The sequence below is a fragment of the Tympanuchus pallidicinctus genome, unplaced genomic scaffold (genome assembly GCF_026119805.1).
Source record: "Tympanuchus pallidicinctus isolate F22 unplaced genomic scaffold, pur_lepc_1.0 scaffold1, whole genome shotgun sequence".
Taxonomy (NCBI): Eukaryota; Metazoa; Chordata; class Aves; order Galliformes; family Phasianidae; genus Tympanuchus; species Tympanuchus pallidicinctus.
The window spans coordinates 40,315,042-40,331,717 of NW_026294618.1; the positions used below are offsets into that span (position 1 = coordinate 40,315,042).

The window sequence follows — 16,676 nt, forward strand, 5'->3', positions numbered from 1 at the left end:
ATGTCCAACTTCTATGTTATTTAGTTCTCCTTTTTAATTCAGTGAAACTCAAATGTTGCAAGTCATAGGCAGCTTTCTTATTGTTCTGTATTATCTTCAGCATTACTGAGGGAACACAGGCATGATAAATCATGTCATCACAGGTTATCTTATGCAGACATCATTTCCAGTTGATTTTGCATTAAGCTGGATGTTGAGGCAGTGATTTCCAGTTAGATTACACAAAATGGTGAATAACTCAGAGAAAATAATCCACTTCCTTGATGGAGTAAGTTGATTAACCAGAATGATTTGTGCACAATGAAAGGCGGTAGAAACATAACATAAATCGTAGCATCTGCTTCTATTGATATGAATGACACAGTCATAACCACCAGAAGCAAAATGTACATACTGGAGTGTCATTCTGTTTAGTTCAATGTCAAATGGGCTCCTGATGCTTTTGATTGTTCCAGCTTTTGAGTTTAGTTAGTTGAATCTGCTGAACAACTTTCCAAACACAGAGGAAAACCATTTGTGATTGTATTTTACTGAATCAAATGCTTTGTTTTGTTTTCTCAAATAACTATTCTATGTTATGCATAAAACAAATCTCTTTTATTATACTTTGTTTTTGTAAGATTTCTAAACACCACTTTGAATTTAAGTCACAAATAGGTAGGCTGTTTTCTTTGACATAATTTCAGTTCTGCCTTTTAGGGATGGAAGAATCATAGAATGACAGATATCTTGAGTAGGAAGGGACTCATGAGGATCATTGAATTCATCTCCTGACTCAACACAGGACCACTCAAAATTCAAACCATGCTTCTGAGAATGTTGTCAAAATTCTTCTTGAAATCTGTCAGGCTTGGTGCCATGACCACTGCCCTGGGAAGCCTGTTCCAGGACTTGACCACTCACTGGTGTAAAACCTTTTCTTAACAATCAACCTAATCCTCTCCTGATGCAGCTACATGCTGTTTCCTTGTGTCCTGTCACTGTCACCAGAGAGAAGAGTTCAGTCCCATCCCATACAGTCCCCTCATGAAGAAGCTATAGGCCACCATGAGGACTCCTCTCAGTCTCTTCTTCTCTGGGCTGAACAAGCCGAGTGACCTCAGACACTCCTCATACATCTTTTCCTCTAAACCCTTCACCATCTTCATAGCCCTTCTGAGGAATTTCTCTAGCAGTTTTACATCTTTCCTGTATTGTTGGGACTAAACCTGTACCCAGTGCTTGAGGTGAGGCCACACTAGCTCAGAGTACATTGGGATAATCCCTTCCCTCACCTAATTGGCAGTTCTGGGTCTCATGCACCCCAGGATATGGTTGGCTCTTTTTCCTGCCAGGGCACATGTGGACTTGGATTCAATTTGCTATCAACAAGAATCAACCCTCTTGTCCCCTAGTCCATACAAGTATAACTTGCCCCATCCCAGATGCAGAATCCAGCATTTGCTCTTCTAAAACTTCATGTGGTTGATGATTGTCCAGCCTTCTAATTTGTCCTTTTCTCCTTGCAAGGCCTCTCTACTCTCAAGGGAGTCATCAGATCCTCTCAATTTAAGGTCATCCACAAAATTACTTAATATATATTCAAGTCCTGTATCCAAGTCACTGATGAAAACATTAAAGTGGAGTTTTGTGGGACTCTAATAATGACTAGTGGCCAGCCTGATGTAACCTCATTTATTATATCCCTTTGAACCTGACCTGCCAATGAACTGTTCAACCACCAAGTTATCTTTTTGTATAGCTGTATTCTGGACATTTTGTCCAGAAGGATACTGTGAGAATCAGCACCAAAAGCTTTGCTGAAATCCAAAAAGAATACATCAACTGGCTTCCCCTGGTTACCTATATAGGTAATCTTTTAATAAAAGGAGATTCAACAAGGACTTCTTGTGAACCTGTGTTGACTCTGAAGAATGTGTGCATTCAGATGTATTTCAACATGCCCTTAATGATCTTCTCCATAATTTTATCTGGCACGAGTGATACTGACAGTATTGTAATTTTCAGGATCTTCTTTCTTGTCCTTCTTGAAAAATTGGATAATATTTGACAGATTCCAGTTCACTAGACCCTCTCCAGATTCCAAAGACTGTTGAAAAGTAATTGAGAGAGGTGTCAAGATTACATAATCTAGCTTTTTGAGTACTCTTGGATTAATCCTATCAGGCCTCGTATAAACATCCAGTTTGAGCAGCAAATCCTTCACAATTTCAGGGCTGGCAGGGAGTTTATCATTACTGCAGACATGGTTCTCCAACTCAGTTCTCTGAGAGTCTTCAAGCCTTTCATCAGCATTGAAGAAAGTAGGAAAGAAAGCATTAAACATCTCTGCTTTTTCTGTGCTCCTATTTGCAATGTGATCATCCTCCTCAAGAAATGGACCAATGTTATCTTTGATCCTCTTGTTAACATATTTTAAAAAGCCCTTTTTATTTCACCCACGGTAATGGCCAGCTTCAACTCTAAGTGAGCTTTGGCCACATGAATTTTTTCACTACAGCAGTATCTTTGTATGTTGCCTGACCTCATTTCCTGTGGCCGTATTTGTGTTTGTTCTGCATAAGCTCTATAAGAAGATTCCTACCCAGCCAACCCAACCTTCTGCTCCAACTGCTTGACTTCTGACATTTTGGAATTGCCTTTTTCTGTGCTCTTAAGAGGTGGTACTTTGAAAGTGACATGCATGGTTAGATCCCCATGTATTTAAAAGCAGTTTCCCAAGGGACTTTGCTAACTAATTTCCTAAGCAATCTGAAGTCTGATTTTAGTTCTTTAATTAATTGACATCATCATCCTGGCTCGGTGGCCTATAGTAAACTCCCACAACAACAGATGCTTTATTTGATTGTCCCTTGATCTGATCTCAACAGTGTCATCACGAATTGAGAGCTCTATACATCTTTACAGATAACCACTCCCTATATTACTTGCCTTGCTTATCCCTGCTTAAGAGCCTATAATCATTCATCAGTACACAATGGTCACGGGACTCTTCCCACCAGGTTTTGCTTACATCAGTGATGTTGTAGCTCTGAAACTGAGCCAAGACTTCATCTCCTCTTGTTTGTGCTGTCTGCACTGATGTAAAAATATTTCAAATGTGTTTCATTGTAGCCAGCACCTCCTGAAGAAGATTGAAGGGTTTCACTAGCAGGAAGTTCCTCAAATTCCTGTGAACAGAAAACGTGGTGCAGATATTGTAGTATTTTGCTTACATGATAAAAAAAGAGATGACTATCTTTTCTATCACCCTTGATATCTTCTCTAGTGAGAGTCGTATGTGCTTTTGTTTTAGCACATAGCTTAATGTTATCTTCCACAGCTTCATTAACTGCGTAAAATTTTTATACTTCTTTAATTTTTACAGCAAGCATACTACTATGTAGAAGCTTTCTTTGATTTTATTTTGCTTATGACTTCTCTTCCTTCTTTTTCAGAAGCGTCATCCTAAATGATAAAGTTAGTCATCACAATGAACACGACCTGTCTGTGAGAGTGCTCTTTTTTCACATGCTTTTGTAGAGATAACCGTACCCTTTGCTAACATACTTTTATCTTGGTAATGTGTTTTTTTTGTTTTTTTTTTTTTTTTTTTTTTGCAACATAAGTGCAGAAATACTTATGTGTGTTCATTCTTATTTACTTTATTTTCTACTATGGCTCTCATGTGGTTTTTTTCCTTCTCAGCATGCACCAGCAATGTATTTAATAGTTTACCCAAATTGTTCTCTCTGCAAATTCCTTATATTACTCAGATTATTTATATTGGCTTAAATGTTTGCTTTCAGTAGTGGAATAAAGATTGTACGGTAAAAAATTAAATGATAATACAGGCAAAATTTTACAAACATTGGAAAACACTTATTTTCCATTCTTTCTATATTACATAGTAATGAAGAGCCGATGAGCATTGCTTAAAGTATCTTATTCTGCATATAGTGTAGTATTAAGTGCTTCAAATAATTATTTGATTGAGAAAACAAACCTATGAATAGAGACCATATCTGTTTGTTCTTCTTAATTCTATGGATTCACAGTATCTTCTGAAGAAAAAAATTATTTTCTCTTTCATTGTTACTAAAACCTTGTATGGTCATTTGCATAACATTCAGTACAGAAATAATGTGTTCATGCAGAATGTTCATGCAGAGTTCTAGAAGTCTTCCGTTTTCTTAGCATTGACACTAGAGTTACTTCAAATGCTTGTTTTGCTAAGTTCTCAGGCAGACTGAAATAGGTCTTGGATTCTGTCCTAGCACGGGGACAAAGTTGTCTTTTTTTCTTTTTTTTTTTCCTAAATAAATGTTCTTTTCATTCCACATACACTACTAATCCTTCTTTAGGCAGATTTTATGGCTGCCAGTCAGTGGAGCTTCAGAAAGGTTTGTAGTGTCAATCTTTGCTTAGTATCTCCATCAGAGCTGATGGCAAAGTTATGTTTAGGATGACATTAAAAGATGAAAGAGGCCTGAAAGAGCTTGATTATACCAGTTTTTATACCGTATATCTACATTTTATTTTTATACAAGATATAACTTTAATGAACATTTTCTGATATGTTTGAGTTTGAAACATTATTAAGCATGTGGCGACAAATGTAATATGCAATGATCAAGTGTTCTAATGCCTTCGTTTTGTCATTATCTCTTACACAGTACTGTAAAAAAGTGAGGGAAGGTAATACGTTTGTGGTTTTTTGTTTGTTGGTCTTGTTTTATTTTGTTGGGTTGCTTTTTTTTTAAGCCGATGTGTCGAGAAAAGGAGTAACTCCTCTATAGCTATGCTGCAGCAGTTTGTACCAAATTGTCGTCTCCTTTGTCTCTTTCTCATCCATAACACAATAGTGCATTGCATTCAGGGAATACTAAAGCAACAGATACATATTAAACTTTAGGACTTTTAGCTGTTAATTTTGTAATGGCAAATAAATATGACTATAGTGTGGTAAGTTGTATATTTGTTGCCTTCTTCCTCATGACTTTTTTTCTCCATACATTGCTATCTGTAAGTGTTCTGACTACTGCAAGCTGCTCCACTGTGCAGAAGGTTTTTAAAAGTGCTCAAGAGTAGGGTAATGACTGAAAGATGAGTGAATTTCAAACATACCAGAATACAGCAAATTCTCCTATGAAACTCACCAGTACTGTTGATGAACTTGACTATATTAAAATCCTTAATAGTTTTTCACTGACTTTAAAAACTTTTAGGTTTTCACTCTACACGAATAAAAACGTGCACAGAATGAAAAATAGATTAACTAAAATATAATGCATTTTCTAGAAAATGTGTCCATCTGCTTTGTTTTCCACATATGAGATGAAATATATAGACACTCTTACATTTGCTGTTGTAAAATCTGACATGTGCAATAAAACATGATAAGAGGTAAGAGGATAATGTGTAAGTTTGGAATTTGCACTCACTCTTAAACGTGTTTTATCTTTATTACTGTTCTATCTAATATTTGTCTTTCAGAAATCCAAAATCTCCACTTATGATAAGATGTGGGCATTCATGAGTAGCAGGAGGCAGTCAGTACTTGTCAAAAGCAATGAAGAAGGCATCCAGCGTGTGCTTACCTCCGACTACGCGTTTTTAATGGAGTCGACAACCATTGAGTTTGTCACACAGCGGAACTGTAACCTAACACAGATTGGAGGCCTGATAGACTCAAAAGGTTATGGCGTGGGAACTCCCATGGGTAGGTTATATATCAATTCATTGATCTCTCTTCATTAATCTTTGTTGCTGTAATAGAAAAGCTCCAATATACTGTTGCTTTTTCTACATTACTAGCTTTCCTTTCGTTCTCTTTTTCCTATCTAAAGAAAACCATAACATGTTTTACCAGCATTTATGGATTGTATTTCATTACCTAAATAGAAAAAAAAAAAAAACAGTTATTTGAAGAAGTTGACCATTTTTATATGATGATTCTCTAATATGATTCCTTCCATATCCTCAAAAATAACAAAATTACATTCCACAGCCCTGATACTTTTCAATATTTTCTAAATGTTTAACTTGGTTTAGATAATGAAGTGCTAGTGTTTTTTCAAAATTTTCAGCAGCAAAAACTGATGACACGAAGCATCTATGGTGAGAAAGCTAAACACTAAGATTCTTAAAATAAGAGGAAAGATTCCATAGCATGCCTTGTATAATCCACAAACAGAAGAAATACTAAATTAACTTTGTGGAATATGCTTTTGCAAAATGATTCCAATTCAGTAAATATTATCTAAGTCAGGTTTTTCTGACAGTGTACAAAAATTTGGCTGCAAAATTAGAAGCCAACAACAAGAACTGGTTTCTAGCATCCATAGAATGAGATTCAGCAAGCACAGATGTTCTGAGTTCCCTCTGTCTGCAGTGACTATTGAAAGACATGAGCTGAAGATCCAGCTTTTGATTTCAGAATACATAGGAATACTGTCCAGTGATCCTACTTAATATTGTTCTGAAGATGTTTTTAAAAGACTGATAATGGTTTTGATTTAAATTTAATTGTAAGGAGAATGTATTGTTTTGTTGTTAATATGAATATGCTTGATGTGTTTTTTTTTTTTTTTTTTTTTTTTTTTTCCCCATATAGTTCTTACACTTGTTATTGATTTTGTGTTAGCATTATATTAAACCACTGTGTGGGTAAAGTTGACTCTAATATTGTATATTAAGAACATGATAAGAAAGATTAAGTTATAAACATTACTGGAATATATTGCATAAAGGCGTATCCAGTAATACAAAACATTTCATGTAAACTGTGAATATTTACTGAAACCTTAAAATTGTTTTAATTTTAGTGATGTTGGTAATTAGATATGCAATTGATACCTCCTGAAGAAATTATGATTCTGTTCATTTTGTCTTTGAACAATTAGTTGCTAGGCATTTAGTTTTAATGCATTTTATTCTATTGAGAAAACAAATGAAAAACAAATGTAAAACCAAAAGCAAACTTCTAGAGTGACCAGTAAAGATTTAGAGAAAAAAATAACTGGATGTAAAGAGACAATTATGTCTCAGTAAGTAAACTGTTCTTTTGGCTTTATTCAGCTTTATTGAGAGAACAGGCAGTAGTAGTACGTTTCTTCATTAACTTTAATTTGTATCAAAGACATTATTCAGCACTTAACAATCTACAACAAGTAATAAATGTGATCAGGGTCAAGATAAACAACATAACTGCAAAAGGGGATCCGTTAGCTGACAGTTGTCTTGCAACCAAAATAAAACAAGTAGAGGATACATAGGAATCAGAGATTTCCACAGGAGGGGAAAAAAAAAACTTCAAACAGTAGTAAACTAAAAAAAAAATATTAAAATATGACCTGTAAAACAGGTAAGGCTTTCATAAAATAAGATCTGAATCAAGATTTTCATAAAAGATTTAGGAGTAAATTAAAACAGCATTTGGAGATTTATCAGGACAGCTAAGAATAAGAGATTAATCCTTTCTTTAGACAGTACTTATAAAATGTTATCCAGATGTATGAACTAACAATTTATAAATTGTATTCTCTGTATAAATGTGGTGTCTCAGTTGAAGGAGACGAGGTTGCCCCTGCAATAGTAAGGGAAATCTTAGGAAAAAAAATATCTATAGTGCCTGTCAGAATATTTCGTGAAATATATCACTTTGCTGAAGCAAAAAGATATTACAAAGATGTGCATAATACAAAATTAAGCCATATATTATAATTAGAGTCATTTCTACAGGAAACATTAACTCCATAGTCTTTAAAGGACCTTTTGGCATAGTCACATCTTGAGAAGTATATATTATTTCATGATTATGGAAGATGTTTATGAAGATATGAAATTGCGTGACATTTCTTTAGTCAATAATCCAAAAAGTAACTTGTCAAGTGCTTGAGAAACTACAGGATAATGATTTCAAAACTAAGCACACATTACTGCTCATGCCTCTTTGGGAAACTACTTGCAAGAACATCTCTGAATATAAAAATATGAAATTTGTTCAGATAGAGGCACCTTGTCTGAAAGCTATTGATGTCATCTTCCCAAATTTATAAAAACATCTGGTCTACCTCCTGGAATAGTGTATTGAAGTGGCAGAAATATCTTCACGAAAGATCAATTCTGTCTAATATGGTTGTTATAGACTTTATGCCAAATAAAGTAGAATGAGTATGGTTAGTTTTGCTGAACTATATCAAAAGGAAGTTCCTTGATGGCTAGTAGAGAGAATATAATTTGCTTGAGTTCAGGAAGCTACAAACAGGAGAAGTAAAAGCTTTCCTAACAGGAAAATATGCTAGTAGCTTATGATACAATAATTGTTTGGAAAATGCAAAACCCCCAAATATGGCAGCAGCTTAGAACACTGCAGTAAAAGTTTTACAGTCAGAGATAGAAAATTGTATAGGACGAGGAGGAAAAAAAAAAAAAAAAATGAATGAAAGAAACAAACAAAAAAACAAAAAGAAGTTCAGGAAGTATATGGGCATCAATTGTTTCCACACAGTAAAGAAATGAATCAAGTCTGCTTTAATCCTTTTGGAAGTTTTAGTATTGTGAAAGCATTTGTGAAGTAAACAAAATTTAGTGTGTTGTAATATAGCCATGGTGTGGGAAATTGATACTGTGTACTTTGGGCACATAGTGGAACTAGAACACAGCTTTAAAATTAACAAAATTCACTGACGTTTGGAAGAGGTGTGAGACAGCATTGTGTATGTTATCTTTGCTTTCAGCTTTATTTAACATGTCACTCATGACACAAAAAAATAAGCTACAGACAATAAATTTGATAAGTTATAGATGGAATGACCAACTCTCATGATTTACAACTAAAAATTAACTATATGTATATATAAAAATAATGTATATACTTGAAATCTTGAAGTATAATGCACGAGATATTTCTGATAATAAATATGTAAATATGCATTATGTTCAGTTAGATATTATAAGAAATACGTATGTATTTATCTTAATGGTTGGAATTTGACTTTGCATGAGTATACACCTCAGCATCCAAGGTTGACATTAGTTTAAGGAAGGGAAGGAGAAAGAGGAGAGGGGGAACACAATGTAAGAATGAGAGGGAGGGAAAGACAGAAAAAGTATCAACCTGCTTGAGTATTCAAAATATTTTTTAATTTAACAATACGTCTTTTGAAGTCATAATCACCTCCATTAGTTTTAATTGTCCTATTTCTTCACCATGCATGACAATGATATTAAAAACTGAGTTTATTCTTGAAGGAATCCCAGCTGAGATAAATGTGTGTGATACTTCCATGTACTCATGATCTTCTGATCAAACATAACAAACAAGTCCATTTGTTTTCAAAAAGTCTTACTCTATGCAACAATATACATTTTATGCCTTACATTAACAGAGCTGGTATGACTTGCATTTGGTCAACACAAAGTACTGTAAACCAGACTAATATTATGTGAGAAATACTAGTTTCCATTCTGAGTATTTATTGACTGTCTATCTGAAGTGAACCACATGAAAGATTAGAAATTTATCTTCCATGCACTATGTATTAAGGCATTAATTGTCTATAATTAATACTTTTCATTTTTTTCTTACTCTCAAATTGGAAGAAACATACTTTTAAATCATCTCTAGAAAAAAAAAAAAAAAAAAAAAGGCATTCCTCCAACTCTCTCAAGTAGTTTCATGTTATTGTTTTTCAAAATTTTTATTTATTTTCAGCATGGTTGACAGCTGGCTAGTTTCCATCTTACTTTGGCATATTTTTAGCTGAATTTCCTCTTGTTCTTCTATTCAACCTGGAGTACATAAGTTGCTGACAGTTGCATATGTCAAACCCACTTCATATGAGATATACTAAGCATGCACTTTTCAGACAAGGTGGTAGATCAGGACTGTCTGAAACATGCCAGAGAGAACATGTGTGTGTGGAGATACATGCACAGTAATATATTTGACATTATGAAACCGAAAAATTATTGGTGTAAGCAACCCTAATAAAAAGCATTTATTCTAACTATTAGGAAATACAAAATAGTAAGGGATCTATGGGAGATAAGATTTACAGGAAAATAAATGGCATTCTTTATAATTTCTCAGTTGCAAAACATACTGAGTGGGATCTATTAAATAACATTCTTCACTTCTATTAGTTTATGACTTTTCTCTTACTGTGATCAAAATATGTCTCTTCTTACCACAGCATAATGTTATTCTTATCCCCGATCATTCCATGATGATAGACTATCAAGATGTCCTGAGAGAAAAAGCTAGGAAGGGTATAAGGTGCATATCACACGTCCCTTTATGATATGGAGGTACTTCACTTTACTTGGAGAGAAAATAAAACTCTCAAGACACAAATGAAATTAAACAGTATATTTTTGGGTGAAGATAAAAATGTATTTTTTGGGTCAACATACGAACATGATTAGCAACAAACATTTCATCATCAAACTCAGTTTCATGGAATTACTCATTGAACAAAGCTGCAATAACCTGGAAACCACATCCAAATATTAATTTTTTTTTCATGTAAATATATCTGCACACTGTGTATTTATATATTTGCAACAGAAAGCTGACAGCTGCTGTGATACAAACAAGTCATACCTCACATGTCAAAAGCTTTCCAGCAGAGAGGCATTGGCCATGGGCACTAGATATTTGCGTAGCCACTTAAGTTCAAAGAATGGAACAAAATTTCTAGGCTTTCATGTTGTATTGATTCAAAGGTGCCATTCTTAGTGAAGTTGTCTTTACTGTAAATCCTATGTGCAGAGGTTTCACACTGATATTCAGCTAAGTTACACCGTGCCACTCTCTCCCTCCTCAACAGAATATGATGAAAAATTCTTAATATAAATAAAGGGACATCACTTAGTAGTTACTGTCATGGGCAAAACAGATTCAGCATAGAGAGAATGATTTAATTTATTGCCTATTACTAGCAGACTAGATCAGTAAGAACTAAAGCAAGCTAATTATAGAATCATAAAATATCCTGAGTTGCAAAGGGACCCACAGGGATCATCAAATCCAACTTTCTTCTCAGAGCACTGTCCAAATTCGGCTTACTGTTAGCACTGTGGCATTCCCACAGCCCTGGGGATCCTCTTATAGTACCTAACCACCCTCTTGGTGAAGAACCTCTTCCTATTATTCAATCTGCCACTCCTGACACAACTCCTTTGGGTCTCTCACTGTCAACAGAGAGAGATCCCTCCCTTTTCTTTGTGCAGAAGCTGTAGATCATCAAGAAGCTGAACAAATCAAGAGACTTCAGCCATTCCTCACATCTTGCACTCCACATTTTTCACTGCTTCTGTTGCCCAAACAACACCTTCTCCCATCCATTCCCTTCTACATATATAGGAAGGAATGAGGGCTGTGGTCAGTCCTAAAAGCCTCATGTGTGCCGTTCCTCCACGGTCGCTCTGTGCCCCTGTTCCAGGTGGGTCCCTCCCGCAACGCTGTCCTTCCCGACTGATTCCAGGTGGCCTTCCCACAGGCTGCAGCTCTCCCAGCACTGCCTCAACACGGCTCCGTACCGTGCCCACCCTTCGGGCACCGCTCCACACGATCCCTACAGATGCGGTTCCCCCGCGGGCTCCAGCTTCGGCCCGGGTCGCTCTTGAGGGTGTATCCCGTGGGACAGCGGTTCGTCCCTTCCTTCCGTCCGCTCTCGCAGAGCGCACCCGGTGTGGCGCACGGCTCAGCTCTGGCAGCGGCGGTCCCTCTGGGGCACCTGGAGCTGGCTCTGCTCTCACATGGCCAGCGCTGGGCTCTGCTCACAGATCCCACCCCTGCAGCTCCCCGCTACCAAACCTTGACGCGTAACCGTTGTGCGTTTTTTTTGTTGTTGTTGTTTGTTTGGTTTTTTTTTTTTTTTTTGCGAAAAAGCTTCGTTTACAATATATTTTTCCTCTCAGAGAAGAAAACATATTTTTTCTTGAAAAATATCCCACCTTTGCCCAACTTCAGTTATGACTTCCAAAAAGTCTCTTTGTTTGACTTACATAATGTGCAAATCACTAATATAATATGCAAGTCACTTGCACACAAAAATGTATTTATGTACTCTTGCACAATGTAATTTAACTCAACGTTTTTTGCTTAGGAATTCAATTCTTTTATTTTTGATAAATCAGAGTAAATAATAGGGTTGTCTTTCTCACTCTATTTATTTATTTATTTATTCATTTATCTTTTCTGCATTTCAGTCAGTTGCGTAGCGAGTAATTGAAATGCTGTTTGGAGTAAGTGTGTTTTGAAGACTGTAGTATTCATGTAATTTCATCAGACATAGAATCGGCAAAGAGAATTTCACACTCCACCCCTTTAAATTAAAGAGTTCATTTAAAAAAAAAAAAAAAAAAAAAAAAAAAAAAGTTTTCAGGCAGTAATTTATGATCTGCTATATCACATCTTCTCTTTGACTTCATGAATTATTCATATACATTCAAGCCATTACTAAATGCATACAATACTGTTCTTCCTATCCAGTGAGAAGCTGCTGGATTCAAATAGAATTTGAACAAATAGCATAATCAGCAAATGTGTAACAATTATCACATTGCATCCTACAGCACTGGAGGTTATCTGATTTATGAGCATTACTTGTATTTCTTAGGAGTGACCTAAAAAAAAAAAAAAATACTCAGTAAAAGTTTATTTTTCATAATATTGAATTTTTTTTTGTGGATCTAACCACAGCCTTAATGCATGTATTTTACAAAAGATTTCATTACATGCCATTTTTTAAGTATTTTCAAATATAGAAACATTTAAATAGAGGCACAGTGGGGTTTATAAATTGCTTAAGAACAAAAGCTTTTAAAATACACTTGATATTTCAAAGACTAAAACAAATGTTTTTAGGAAAACAAAAAAAGAAAAGCAATTAAATTACTCTGATTTCCCAAATATACAGAGGACATTTCAAAATAATATTATGAAAATGATCTCAAAACAGCCTCCTTTATTCTCCATTCAGAATCCTTTCAGAATTTGTTCAGCCTGCTCTCTTGCTTCATTTATCATTCTAGTCAGAGGTTTGCAGCCTTCTTTTGTAATCAGCCAAAAACTAGTTTGCATACATGCTTGTCTGTAAATTAAAAATTGGAGTAAATGCTTTATAAGTAATACTACTTCAGTATCTTATAGATGTGTAGGATCTTGCCTCCTCAGTGTTGTCTGACTTTTAAAAGACCAAAGCCTTAAATTCTACAGCTATGTGTCTGAAATAAATTTTTCTCTCTGAGCAGTTTTTACATCCAGGTTAATGTTTCAAAGAAGTGCCAATGTTTTTTCAGAAAGAAATCTATTATGTTATTACTTATTTAGAACACAGTGATGCTAGAAATTTTTCCTGCTCTAGGTGCATGCAACTGTGACAAGATGAAGTCCACCTTGACCAAGATTAAAGTATGAAACTCCTGAAATTTTATAAAAAAGAATTGAAGGTACAGTTGTCCATAGTCAAACATAGTCAAACATTATATAAAATCTGCTAAAGTAAGGGAGAATCTATTATATAAGCTCTGAGTGAATGAGGATATGTAGCATAGTTATCCTGCAGTTAACCTGTTCTGAAGATTCTGAAGATACAGATGAGTATTTAGGTGTCTTCTTTTTTTTTTTTTCTTTTTTCCCGTTGATGCTTTTATTCTAAGAGAATATTGTAAAACTCCCTGAAAGAATTTTGAGCAGAATTCTTATTTCACTGAGCGCCCATGGCTTTATTTAAATGTTCCCAATGTCTTTTAGTGTAGGGAGTGTCATCAGGCCGATCACATTATTCTCATTCTTGCTAGTGCTCAGTTTTGACAGTTTTTGTCTTCTTGGTTACAAGATGAAGTTCTCTCCCATACTTCCAATTACTTTCAGGAGACAGATTTGCAGAAAAGAAATGACATTTTTTTCTCTAAAGAAGCGTTGAAAAATAAAAAAGGCATGCCATTTTAATCTGTAAAATATCTGAGTAAGAAAGCAAGGCTGAGATTTCACAGACATTTTAAACTGGCATAGGGCACTTGCATTTTGCAAAAAACTGAAATTGAGTGAGCTGGTTTAGTAACTTAAACTTGCAAAATAGTTTACCTTTTTTTCATACACTTAATTTACTTTGTGCTAATCTGCCTACACACTAATGAGGCCAGGTGAGTGCTAGTTGTAGCAGGAAGGAAGAAGTAACAGCATGCCATCTGAGATGTGGAAATGGAGTTGGAGTTTTTGCACAACTAACTATTACACTAAGTCTAAAGTCAGTCCTAAGACCATTCCCTGTTTTGCGATAGCTGCAGAAGGTGCAATGGATCTGTCAGTGTCTTGTCTACTGTCTGTTCTAAAGTACTGATGATGTTTAAAAAAAAAAAAACAAACCATCTTACAATTGGGATGCTGTCTACTTATTAAGTGTGCATATGTATTTATGTTTGCATTATGCTTTCTTAAGTATGTTGAATGAGAGTTGTAATGAGAGTTGTGCAATCTTTGCACTCTAAATTTCACTACTGTAGACTAGTATAAACTTTGTCCCCTGCCTATAGTTTTCAAAATCTAACGCACTACAAAACAAAGAAAGAAACAGAGAAAATACAAAAACCAAACAATAATAAAAATGAATGAACCCCTCCCCCCCCTCCGAATTTGTAAGCAATGGTAACTTGAGTATCTCATTTGGTTTTATTGTTAAAATTCCCTAGTTCTCTTGAAGCTGGTTATTAACATCAGGCTATACAAATTATATAATATGAACATTTTTTTTTACCAGGCCTTGGAGACTTGAGATTTAAACAGATCTGTCTTTGTAGGAGTAAACATGAAGCCATATACCAAGACATAAGGCCTTTTTCTTCTGCTTGCCTGCATTTAATCTGTAATTGTTCATATAATTTGTACTGTAATAGTAATCACTTTTACATGTATAAAACTGCAGTTCTTCTTTCATAACTAAAACAAATTAATATGTTTGTCTTCATTAGCTGAACATTCTGAAAAAAAATAGATGCCTATTATTTATTTTTATGCAGGTCAAACAATGTACTGAAACTAATTTGAGAATTTCAACTGCTTGAGCAGTTAATTTATTGTTGCTGAAATGTATGATTGTGTAGCTAAAATATTTGATGAAAGAACTGCATTTTTATAGTTACCTAATAAGTATGAACGTGTTGAAGCATGGTAGGAGACCTTTATTTATATTACTAAAGGATTGCCAAAGCATTCGGTTTACAGTACTTGTGAGCAGACTCAGAGAAGTGGAGCTTTGAGTAGGATTTCATTGGACAGATGTAGCTGAAGCAAAGACATCATTCAAACTTCTGTAGTGGCTAGGACCTCATCTATGTGCTACATTGTGAAAGATTCATCTACTTACATAAAATGCCTCTGCTCTATCACCACTAAAAAGAAACAAACTACTGTGCTGCATCCCAGCACTTAATGTTTACATGCTTTTGGGTTTTCTTGTTCTGTAAAAAAAAAACTGTGGCATCAACTCTTAATTGCATCTGTCTCGCATTTCCTGAATAAATATTACTCCTCCTCTCTTGTCTGCCAAAGTTCTTCAGTATAATTGCAATGCTTTCAGGCTATATTGAGGGACATGTGATAACTGAAATCATACTGACCACTGCCTTTCTAAAAGCTGCAGGAGGGGAGAGGGTTCTGTTCTGCTAGGGGTAGAGAAAAAGTCTTAAAGTGGATCTTATCCATGTGAGTAAATACCTGATGGTGAAAATAGTGTGGACAAAGTAATGGAAAAGAAATTTGAAATTGAAAATTTTCCATAAATTTGAGTTCTTCCTATCTCATCTATTCACACTTTTAAGGATAGAATTCAGAACATTAGCTAGGATAAATGACAAGAGTAGCACTGTGGCTTTAAATTGGTCATGATGTCTTACAGACAGACAACAGAATAAGTGAAACTCTGGAGGCCTATGCAACAGCCAGTGTTTTTAAGCACTCTGAATATTTGAGGATTCTTATTCTCACCTGAGTAATAGAGCTGATGTCTCCTATGTCTCCATTTTCCAAAGGTCCACCAAGAGTAGACCGTCCTGCTTTGTTAGTCACTTATGCCATGTAATTAGGGAAGAGAAATCTGCATGGAAAACAAAAGAGCCAGCTTTTCTTATTTACTGGGAGGATTAAACTGAAAAAACTGGCTTGCTTCACTTCACTTAACATCATGAATTAAATTTGTTTTCAAAGCTGCATTTCACAAAATCATTGAGTTTGAAAGATACCTCGAGAGATTGTCTGCTCCAAACACTCTGCTCAAGTAGGCCACCTGGAAGCAGTTGCACAGGATGACACCTAGATGGCTTTTGAATATCTCACATCCATTCCATAATGTAGTGCACTGATAGCTGGCTTGTTCTATACTCCTAAAAATACCAGGCTAATTGATATTGTGTAAGTGGCTTGTTTTGCATCTGAGGACATCTTCGTAGAGGCATAATTTTTAGTTGTTTATTTATTTATTTATCTATTTGTTCATTTATTATGTTGAGAGCTCAGGATATGAACATCCATCAGTTGGAATTGATTAAAAGTCTGAAATTGAGATAAAGAAGGATCTTCTCCCTTTTCGAGTTTGCAGGAAATACTACGTTTTCTTTTGATTCATTGCTTCACTGTCATGTGCTGCTTGTTTTCTGTTACTGCCAAAGAATTTCAGTCCATCAAATAC

The 16,676-nt window shown here is 35.2% G+C and overlaps 1 protein-coding gene across 4 annotated transcripts in view; it reads left to right on the forward strand.

Moving 5' to 3' along the window:
* Nucleotides 1-16,676, forward strand: part of GRIK2 (glutamate ionotropic receptor kainate type subunit 2) — a 352,850-nt gene that overhangs the window by 311,635 nt on the left and 24,539 nt on the right. For all 4 annotated transcript variants that reach the window (XM_052685593.1, XM_052685429.1, XM_052685664.1 and 1 more), the window contains one exon: nucleotides 5,476-5,701. In XM_052685593.1, coding sequence (XP_052541553.1) covers nucleotides 5,476-5,701 — 226 coding nt within the window. The remainder of the gene's footprint in view (nucleotides 1-5,475; nucleotides 5,702-16,676) is intronic.